Raw genomic sequence first — 11,107 nt, 5'->3', positions numbered from 1 at the left:
CAACCAACCACATGCTACTCTTCTTCTTCTTGTTTCGGCTTGTTCCCTCTTCTTCAGGGGTCGCCACAGCGGATAGTTTCCGTCAGTACCCTGAGGGCATGGCACCGATGGCGGCCGTTGTTAACCCGGCCTTCGATAGATCCGATATGGTCTTGTCAATCCGCATACTGATTTGGCAAAATGTTACGCCGGATGCCCTTCCTGACACAACCACTATACGTACATAATGTAACGATCACACGGATGAATAGGCTCAGTAGCCCTTGGCTAACGGGTCGGACCCTTTAGTCGACTGGTTAACGTAGTCGCCCGTGGCGCGGGAGGCCCGGGCTAGCGTGCCGGCTGCGGCGCGTGCTCTATGGAAATTAACAGGATCAGGTTGAACCACTAGGTCACTGTCCAAAAACACACTAAATCCTGATGGTTTTGATGGTTTCCTCTATTAGAAACCATCAGAATTCTTCCATTGGCTTCCGATGTTTGGGTTTTGTTTTGTTTTGGGTTTTTTTTTACATCAGGGAAGTGACGTCATGGTATTGTAAACACAAAATGTTGAGAATAAGCACGCCAACTAAAGCTCCCATACACCTAGATGCTGGAACACGTGTACGAACATTTACACCCAAACACACCCCTACCACACTTCTGTCCTCATAATCAAGTTTCTAATTCCTCTTAGGAATTGATATACACACACAGTCCAGGTCTTAGGTTAATTGAACTTAACGAGGTAATTAATTCAGATCGTGATTCGCTGCAGCCAATAGAAGTACTGCACTGTTTCACTGAGATTAGCTCAATTACTGTTGTTCCCTCTAGATTTACCCACGAACACCTCATTTCAATTAATAATGAAAAAAAAATCCCATTAACAGCGTCATCCTTTAACAATTTTTGTTCTAAAAGACGGTGTAAAAAAAGTTTGATTTTGAGCTCAAGCCACACCGTTTGACAGATCACAGAACACAAACACAGACTTGTTAGAGAAGTAAGAGGACATGTGACACACTGTCACACATTCCTGTGTGGCCCCAATGAAATTACTATCAGCCACAACAATGGCCTCCTAGTGGCTAGATTCAGCACATATCATCTCTTGCTGGCTAAAAGAAATATCTTGTACCACCCATGTAAATGAAGTAAGTTATTTCATTTACATGGATGGTTTATTTACAGCACCATTTGTATTGTGTTATTTCAAATTACACAATACAAATGGTGCTGTAAGTCCAGTTCGATCAAGGTTTGCCATTTACTGTAAAGCAGGGAAAATACTCATATTAAGAAAATGTGTGCTCTTCGTGTCTGTCATTCGGTTATTTTATTTCCAAGTAGACTTCACTCCTCTTCACATTTCACTGATGTCACAGATAATGGAATAATGGACAGGCTTAAATCATGAGCAAAATTATGGAGCTATGCAGAGACAATGACTAATGTTTGGTAGACACTGAATCATTGAAAAATCATTGACAAATACCTGTAGCCTGTTTATTAGTCTCATGTGCTTGGGGACCCTTCCTCTCAAAATTAACATAATTAAAAATCTTTCAAATTTTGAAATCATGCTGGCATCTGCAGTTACTTGCTGTTACTTATGAGCTAGAAAAGACAAAAATGAGAATGCATATGAGTGTTTACAGTCTAAAGCTCATATGATAATTGCACAGCACTTTATAATTATAATATAGTCAAAATGCATTGTTGTTTTTGTTAATTGTTCAAATCTATTCATCCCTAGTTCTTCCAAGAGCTGTGCAAATCCCTTTTTCATAGAGAAATGGAGATGTCTATCTAGTGTTTCCTTATTTTTCTGCAGGAAGGCACTAGGCTTGTTGACTTCCTCTCCCCTCCCTTCCTTCCTTCTCTCCGAAGGTACTCATCTGAAAAATGAGAACAAAGTGATTGTTCCTGTTCTCTTTCTTAAGTCACTTCAAATGCTGTCCACGGACGGGCGGTTCATTGTCAGAAGAGGTGCACAGCGAACGGAGCACAGGGAGAGAAGGCAGAGGCAGGTACACCAACAGTTGCAGCGCCCTGGCCAGTACAGCGTCAAAGCATCACACACTCTGCTACACTGAGCTGGTAAGTACCACACAAACATTTGCTGCAATCCCACAAGATGCACACATGTGCGTGTGCGCGCACGCACACACGCACACACACACACACACACACACACACACACACACACACACACACACACACACACACACACACACACACATTTACATGGCAGTGATTGCCATGAGTGTAAGGAGGGGCCTCTCTTGGGTGCCTATGTTGTAATGGATTGTTTGGAATGCATGGCAAAGCAGGACACGGGCCAGGGGGCTTTACATATTGTACCTTCGTGATCAGTGGAAAGAGGTGAAGGGGGATTTAAAAGTGTTGTTAATTTCTGAGAGGGAGAATCACAAACAAACCTGACCCAAAAAGGAAGACGATGACATTTACAGCATGAAAGAGCTAAAAACACAGTGGAAATTAGGGGCAAGATGTAAGGTGTGTTGAGCGTAACTGGATGTTCACAAAGTTATTTTAAACGTTCATGCATGAAAACTCATATATTTTCTGCACATCGTAATTAATCTAAAACAAATCTGCTGAGTGTCTCCTTTAATTAAATGTAACTTTGGCATGCCCATTGACATTGTTGTGTGTATTCAAAAAATACTCAGAAATTACAAAATGGAATTGTGTATTAGGCTGATGTGAATTAAGTAATGCAAATTAATTCATTCTCCAGCAGCTTCACTGTCCTCATTTAAACTTCCACTTGTCTTAAAATTTGAATCATTACCCTCATCATCTTCATCCTTTTCACATATTGTTCATGTAGCATAATAATACAACATTATACCTCGAAACTTGACGTCTGCTCACAGCTTCTGCAAACTGATGTGGTCAATATCAGTTACTATCTATCTATATATAGTACAGTAGAAGCCTGTTTCATGCCATAAGCAATCATCAGCTGTCAATAAAGTTCCAAAAATGTGTGTGTGTGTGTGTGTCTGTGTGTGTGTCTGTTTGTGTGTGTGTGTGTATGTGTGTGTGTACACACACACAAAGACACAAAGACATTTGCAGGAATAGGTGTTTAAAACATTGGTCAGACCTCACTGATGGAGAAGTAAGACAGTTCCCTGTACGATTATCACCTCCTTCATTCTGTTATTGTCCTTCATCTTTGCCTGCCTAACATCTCGCTTCAGTTCAGTATGTATAGTTCAGCTGCAGTTAAGATATGATTAATTATACTGTGACATCTCAACAGAGGAGTATTGTGCTTCATATGTGCCAAAATATAACCTTTCATTCAGATTGCGGGCTAGATGACAAAATAGCAAATCAAACAATCATGAAACATTGTCAGTGTAAGGCAAAAGGGGAAATACTCTTCAGCGGGGTATGTAAAAAGATGAACAGAACAGAGACAGAGAGAGGGAGAAGCGAAAGGGTGCAGGCGGTAGAGGTGAACATGTTGCAGCTAACTTCCTGATTTCAGGAGAGGAGGTTGGAAAGAGCAGGTCAATGTGAATGGGAGAAGTGAAAGGTTTCAGGTTGAACACAGAGAAGTCTAAATGGAGTGGGTGGGTCCAGTGAAAGTTCCTTCACAGATCTGCAAGAAAACAATTTGACCAAAATTTGCCTCTGCATGACACTATCCATCCTGCTGAGGAAGGATTATGGGCTTTGATGCTTTGGTAAACCAAAACAATACCAAAATAATAGTTAAAGTCCTTCACCATAATGTATTCAAGTGCATGTATTAATCCCGGGCTGACCAAAGATTTCGTGTTAATGCCCTTCATTTTCTTTCCAATTCAGGAAGCGGATGGAGACAGACACGAGTTTCACACCAGCGAGGAGTTCTCCTCTCAGCCATGAGTTAAAGCCTTCACCTCAGCACGGCCTTTACCTGAATCCATCTCCACTCTATCATAAGCCCTCAAAACTCTCCCCTCCCGGATACCTGACGTTATCACCCTCCAGAGAACGCTACAGTGCCTTCAGGCCTGCTGTACTCTTCCCCGCATGTGGCCCCAATGGCGAGCGTTACACCCCAAGGGAAGGATCCCAAAAACGCAAAAGAACTCCAATCAAAATGGATGCCGAAGGAAATGAATCTCCTGACAGGGGAGCGGAAGAGGTGGAGGATGGCAGCAGTCAACGGACGGTGGAACTCTCCCATCTTCCCTTCTCTGCCCATCTTCGCTCCGTTCCCTCCCCATCCCTGAAGCCCGTACCCGGTATGATAGAGCTCAACCGGCTGCGGCTGCATCACAGAGCCTTGTCCAGGCATGACCCTCCAGGTATGAACCTGCCAGTGCAGGTGAAACAGGAGCCTCTCAGTCCTTCAAATTTATGGCCCCCATCCCCTCTCCTCCTCCACCCTCCACACCCATACTTTCCCCCCATTCACCCCGGCCTGCTACCGTACCCCTTTTTCATGCCCGGGCCTGTCATGCACCTGCCTCCTAGAGCTTTCTATCCCAGGCAAGCCCTCCAACCCGGCCGTCGCGGACCTGAAGGGGTACCCCGAGGTGGGGTGTCCAGCGCTGAGAAGCTGGGCGTCAGCGTCCACGTAGATGACAGCTACTATGTCGATGTTGGGGGCGACCAGAAGCGGTGGAAGTGCCGCATGTGTGAGAAGTCCTACACCTCCAAGTACAACCTGGTTACACACATCCTGGGCCACAGTGGCATCAAGCCGCATGGATGCCACCTGTGTGGGAAGTTGTTCAAGCAGCTGAGCCACCTGCACACACACCTGCTCACCCACCAGGGCATGCGCCCCCACAAGTGCCAGGTGTGCCACAAAGCTTTCACCCAGACCAGCCACCTGAAGAGACATATGATGCAGCATAGTGACGTGAAGCCGTACAGGTAACAGCTTTGTTTAGCCATTGAAATTCTGAAGTTTTCCATGTGCATGTTCTTTGTAATATGCTGTTTATTCAAAAACGGTCAACCAATTAGAAGTGTTCCCTCTCCTTTTCTTCATTTTCTGCATTTTCTCCAAATTTTACCTTCCTATTTTTTTTTATTTTTTATTTTTGTTCCCCTTCGGCAAATCTCCTCCCTTCTTGCTCCCCCACTCCACCAGCTGTAGTGTGTGTGGACGGGGCTTTGCTTACCCCAGTGAGCTCCGCGCCCATGAACTGAAGCACGAGAAAGGCCAGGAGAACGTGTGCGTGGAGTGTGGCCTTGATTTCCCAACCCTGGCTCAGCTGAAGAGACACCTGACCACCCATCGAGGTCCCACCCTGTACAGGTGAACACTGGAGGAATGTAGGGTCTCAAAGCATGACCAAGGCGTGAGCAGAATACTGTATCCCATATGTGAAGCCCTGTTTAGACAGCGAGGGTCAGGAGCTGCCATTGATTTTTGATTTTGTCAAATTCATCCGTTTGCTCTTTGTCAACGAATCCTCTCCTTACCTTCATATCAACATTCATTCTCGTTATAACACACAAGAAGTACTTTTGCTTTCCCTGTTGTTAAAATTTGTCAAGACTTCACTTTACGTTAAGTGAGTGAATGATGCATTATTAAAGAGAACAACTGAGTTTGCTGGATAAAGCAAATGTGGGAAAATATAATGGGAGTGTAAAAGCACTTAAAATCCAGCAGGAAAAGGAGAATAAAATGCAAACTTCACAGTGCACAACATTTTTGTGAAGTGATTCTAAATATTGAATACTGTGTAATATTGGTAATGAATATCAAACAACTAGAATGTCTGTTGTATCAGTTACAATGAAGTAGTAATCTGACATGTTTTTTTTTTCATCTTCATCCAGCGAAAGATCACTGTTGACATGCGTCTTATTTCCCAATGATGCCATCATCTGCATTCACACACATTCACAGCGATGGGATGCCCGATTTAATCAACAATATTTCCTTATGGGTTCTCAGGAGCTCCACAGGAACAGTTTAGGGGTTAGGTGCCTTTCTCAAGGTCACACCAACGGTAGTTCATTAGCTTACTCTCTCAAAGTACATTTTACCATTTCAGATACCGGCAACTTTCCAGTAACAAGCCCCCTTTATTGAAGTTTATTTCCTAACCGCTAGTCCTCTGCCAAGTTCTTTCCTCACCTGTAGAGAAGCAGCGTTTAAAGGTGATGTTGTTTCCACAGGTGCGGGGAATGCCAGAAAACCTTCCAGTACCCTAGTCAGCTGCAGAACCACATGATGAAACATAAAGACATCCGACCATACATCTGCAGTGAGTGTGGGATGGAGTTCATCCAGTCACACCATCTGAAACAGCACACACTCACCCATAAGGTAGGCTCGATCAGGTTGAAGGAGACAAACAACTTGGTAAATATTGTGTGCTGGTAGAAATGTTGGCGTAACCTGGTGGATTAATTTGGCAACTGTCTCTAAAACTATATTTGTCCTGATGGACATATTTAGCTGTTGAGGATAACTTAAACTTGGTTGGGCGCTTGCCAAATATATTGTTTTGATTGCCTCTCAAAAGTGTTTCACTCAACACCCGATCAATTTTTGGTAAGTTAAGGTATTTTAAAACCAACCGGTCTTTTTTTCCTGAAACACTTTCACCTAGCTGCCCCCGCTTTCTCTTTTTCTCTCAGGGGGTGAAGGAGCATAAGTGTCGAATCTGCGGTCGTGAGTTCACGCTGCTGGCTAACATGAAGCGCCATGTGCTGATCCACACCAACATCAGAGCCTACCAGTGCCACATGTGCTTCAAAAGCTTCGTCCAAAAACAGACTCTCAAAGCCCACATGATAGTCCACTCCGACATCAAACCCTATAAATGCAAGGTGGGTCCATTTCCTATGACCAAATGTCAACCTGGCGAGCTCCCGGAGCACCTCAGCAACACTGTCAGGGGCAGAGGTTAAAGTCCCACCGGGGCTTCCTGTATGACAAATGCATTCATTTTTAGTAACACCATGCAGTAGATAAACGCTGCTGGAAGCACATAGAGTGTAAAATTTACGTCATTATAACCTGCACTTGGCAATGGACAATTTGTTGCATACAAATAAGAGTGACACGGATGCAAAAACCTGCAATTTTTTTGGAGTAGTAACTACAAAAGGGTCTGTTTTGAAGTGTCTGTGTGACCTTGGTGTGTGGTAGGAGGGCTGAGGTGATGACCAGATAGCAGAGAGGCTTTTGGCAGTTGGAGCCTCCTTGTCCATAGGAAGGATATCGCTGCACAAACTGCCTCTCTAACAATGGCCCCCAGCCTCCCCGGAGAACAGGGCCCGCAAATAGATTTCATCTCGCTTTCTCTGCTGCTGGAGGGAACTTCCTGTTTTCTCACGGTCCTCTTGGACAGTTTACAGTCCCTCTCTCCTCCTGAAGGAAAGGACCACCCTAATAAAAAAAAAAGAATGCAGAGGAAGGACAGCGCAGGAGTTGCCCTTCCCTGCTCTCCTCCTGGCTCTGTCTGGATGTGGCTTCCTCTCTCTCTCGCGCTCTCTCTCGCTCTCTCTGTCATATGCACGTGTGTCACCATGTTTGTGTGAGTTGGAGAGAGGGAGAGGAAAAAGAGACAAAGAGGAAGAGAGAAAAAACAAGGATTGCAGGAGGGTGTGTGTATGTATGTAAGCGTCTACACATTCATTCATGATTACGTGTTGCCCAACAGCTTTGCATTCTGAGAGAATTAGTCATCTCACAAAATATTTTTTTGGCAGAAACGGGAAGTTGAATAAAAGACTGGTGCTGGCCTATTGTTTCTGCATATAGTGCTTACTACTAAAAGAGAATGTTGCTGTGTTTCAAAGAATCTGATTTCAATCATCTAGAATAACAATGAGCACAGTCGTTGTACCACTGCAAATATCCTGATTTGTTTAGCAAAATGTGCAGCATGGCGTTTCGACCGATTATCAACTCACTTGGTCACGTGACTGTCAACAAATCTACCTCGGACAGATGTTATTGCAGTTTTTGTTGAACAGTTCCTGTAAGATGTAAGGTGTAGTCGGGGGATATTCCTCTTCTCTCCCAGCACATGTTTTGATATCGTCTCCTCTGTGTTTTCAGCTTTGCGGGAAGGAGTTCAACAGGATGCACAACCTCATGGGCCACATGCATCTCCATTCGGACAGCAAACCCTTCAAATGCCTCTACTGCCCCAGCAAGTTCACCCTGAAGGGCAACCTCACCAGACACATGAAAGTCAAACATGGCGTCATGGACAGAGGGCTGGATGAGAGATGTAGGGACACAAGTCAATATTCTCTCTCTCTCTCTCTCTCTCTCTCTCTCTCTCTCTCTCTCTCTCTCTCTCTCTCTCTCTCTCTCTCTCTCTCTCTCTCTCTCTCTCTCTCTCTCTCTCTCTCTCTCTCTCTCCTTCCCTCTCTCTTTCTGTCTCTCTATGTCTGTCTGTCTCTGTCTCTTTCTGTGTGTGTGTCACACTCTCCCTCCATGTTTTTCCGTAAGTGAGTGTGTGTCTCCAACTATGTTCATCGAACAGTGTTGACTAGCATCTTGCTCTTGTTCTGCACTGTAAAAATTGTTGTCGCCGAGCTAATTTAAACTGACAGCCTTTCTCTCTCTCTCTATCCATCTATCTATCTCTCTCGCTCCCCCACCCTAGTGTTTCGGAGAAGGGGCCGCCTTTGTCTGTCCACCCCTTTGGGTCTCCTGACCCACTTAAGCCAAGAGGAGCCCTTTGACCTTTCCCAGAAGGCGCAGGGTCTGCCCAGCCTCCGTCTCTCGCAGTCAGACGGCGAGAGCGTCCCAGGGAGCTCATGTCAGGAGGAGGATGAGGAGAGTCTCTACAGGAGGAGCCCGTACAGCCCGGAGGTGTACCAGAATGAACCGGCAGGTGAGCAGCGGTTCATTCCAGAAACGGAGGAAGAGAAGCATAGAGAGGAAGAGATGCAGAAACAGGCGTACCAGCATGAGATGAGCGAACACACACACCAACCAGACGACCAGGTGTATGAGTCTGAATGTGGACCGAGTGGACGTTACACAGATTCCACCTCCAACCGGGTGTGTCTCTCGGAGCTGGGGAATGAACCGGAGCAGGTCTATGAGTCTGATTCAGAGACAGGTGACCAGATGCACCACCGAGAGGAAGATGAGAGATGGTTATACACAAATGACTCTGACTCTAACTCAGAACCTGAAGACCAGATTTATCTCAGAGGACAGGACGAAGCGGTGCAAAGCGGACCAGAGAGAGAGGGGAAACCTTATTCAGCAATGAATACAAATCAAAGACAAACAGAAGGGGGAGCGAGCGAGTCAGAGGCAGGTGAGAGGGTGTGCCACATACTCCCAGGTGAAGTCATGGAAGCTACAAAAACCGAGGATGGAGAAGAAAGTGAAGAAGAATGAAGAGACGAAAAAGAATATGCAGGGAATGGGGACAGCTAAAAAAAAAAAGGTAAAAAGGGGGGAGGAATTTAAGAGGACACTCCCGTGATGAGGGATGAAAGTGTTGTGTTTTTTGTTGTTTTTTCCCATAAGGAAAATATTTCTGGTGGATGAGATGTTTGAAGAGAACAAAGGTGAGACGTGTGCAGCCCATAATGGAGGAGAGAAACAGTGAAGTGATTCAAAGAACAAGCTGTGAAGCTCATTGTAGATATCAGGCATTGATAGGCCACCGGTGACTGAAAAGTGTATGTAAGTTTGGTTTTAGGAGGGAAAATGTGTTATTCAGGTAACAATAATATAGCATGAAAGCGTTCTTCGTGATTTTTTTGGACAATATTCTCCGATCTGATTATTGTTGTTTGTTTAAAATGTTTATTTTCATGCCTAATTTGGCGTTTTTTCCTCTCTTTTGGATTAAATCAATTGTATGACATCAACTTTAAAGCCATTTGCTATTGCTGATTTCTTAATGCTAATAATATGTACATTGTCATGGTTTTGATTTGAGGGAGTTTTTAATAACATAAAATATTTCGTTTTTGGGAGTAATACCTTTGGTTAGACTTGTAAAACGTTGAACTACTGACTTCTAGGGATTAATCTTAATCTGTGGGCCTATTTATGAAATAAAATGTGATTTTGAAATGATTTAATTGCATTTGTCTGATTTATTATTACCAAAGTGTAAATTCTGTATTGTTTGTTTGGTCTGTGTATGATGGTTGATGTTCAGCATTGGGATGTGTGTGTGTGTGTGTGTGTGTGTGGGTGTGTGTGTGTTAGTGTTCAGCATTGGGCCGTGTGTGTGTTGTGTGTTGTGTGTGTGTGTGTGTTGGTTAGTGTTAAGCATTGGGCCGTGTGTGTGTGTGTGTGTGTGTGTGTGTGTGTCTGTGTTGGTCAGTGTTAAGCATTGGGCTGTGTGTATGTGTGTGTGTGTGTTGATTAGTGTTAAGCATTGGGCCTTGTGTGTGTGTGTGTTGATTAGTGTTAAGCATTGGGCCATGTGTGTGTGTGTGTTGGTTAGTGTTAAGCATTGGGCTGTGTGTGTGTGTTGGTTAGTGTTAAGCATTGGGCTGTGTGTGTGTGTGTGTGCACGTGCGTGTGTGTGTGTGTGTGTGTGTTTGTGCGTGTGTGTGAGACCTAGGTACAGATGTTTCTAATTTAGGGAAAATGAAAACATAGGAGCTGTTAGTTTGCTTCTGGGTGCTTTGCCAGCATCCATTGTAGGTGGCTCTATAAGGGGAGGTTAGTTTTATTTGATTCTCGACCAAACACCCAGTACTCTCCATATTTGTCCCTGTGTGGAACCCAAGTCTGCCGAGAGAGAGAGAGAGAGAGAGACAGCTGATGGCCGAGAGTCTCAGAGTTTTCCTTTCACCTTGAGATTGTCTCACAAATGGGAGGAAGAGGAAGAGAAAACACCTCTCCCCTTCTCTCTTTTAGGTTGTGATCAAACCGAATGACACAGTGGGTGTCCCAGACAAAAGGCTTCCATATGTCTGTACGGGTTAGAAGAAAGCATTGTTTCTGTCCGCTGGTGAAGCTCTGGCAAACGGAGGGAAACCAAACGACTGAGTCTCAGAGTCTCTGGAAGAAAAAGAAAAGAAAAACTGCGGATCGTGTTTTCCTACGATCCCATCTTTCTTTTGGCACTGAAGTGCCGCAGTGCAACAGTGCATTTAAAAAGTGGCTTACACCCTGTTGCATAACCTT

At 44.5% G+C, this 11,107-nt stretch overlaps 1 protein-coding gene across 1 annotated transcript; it reads left to right on the top strand.

The window, feature by feature from the left end:
- Positions 1–1,958: 1,958 nt before the first annotated feature.
- znf366 (zinc finger protein 366) lies at positions 1,959–10,001 on the top strand. Its single transcript, XM_056291667.1, has 7 exons — positions 1,959–2,085; positions 3,835–4,893; positions 5,114–5,281; positions 6,154–6,304; positions 6,619–6,810; positions 8,048–8,222; positions 8,604–10,001. Exons 2-7 carry the CDS (start codon positions 3,842–3,844, stop codon positions 9,350–9,352), a joined length of 2,487 nt encoding a protein of 828 aa, XP_056147642.1. The 5' UTR covers positions 1,959–2,085; positions 3,835–3,841; the 3' UTR covers positions 9,353–10,001.
- Positions 10,002–11,107: the final 1,106 nt, after the last annotated feature.

Source organism: Lampris incognitus, chromosome 1 (genome assembly GCF_029633865.1).
Source record: "Lampris incognitus isolate fLamInc1 chromosome 1, fLamInc1.hap2, whole genome shotgun sequence".
NCBI lineage: Eukaryota > Metazoa > Chordata > Actinopteri > Lampriformes > Lampridae > Lampris > Lampris incognitus.
This window is presented reverse-complemented; position numbering and strand designations above follow the sequence as displayed.

Excerpts from the sequence above, each read along its gene's own strand:
- znf366 (XM_056291667.1), top strand. The coding sequence starts at position 3,842 with ATGGAGACAGACACGAGTTTCACACCAGCGAGGAGTTCTCCTCTCAGC. Across the intron at positions 6,811-8,047 it reads TCAAACCCTATAAATGCAAG|CTTTGCGGGAAGGAGTTCAA; the intron begins GTGGGTCCATTT and ends CTGTGTTTTCAG. Across the intron at positions 8,223-8,603 it reads CAGAGGGCTGGATGAGAGAT|TGTTTCGGAGAAGGGGCCGC; the intron begins GTAGGGACACAA and ends CCCCCACCCTAG.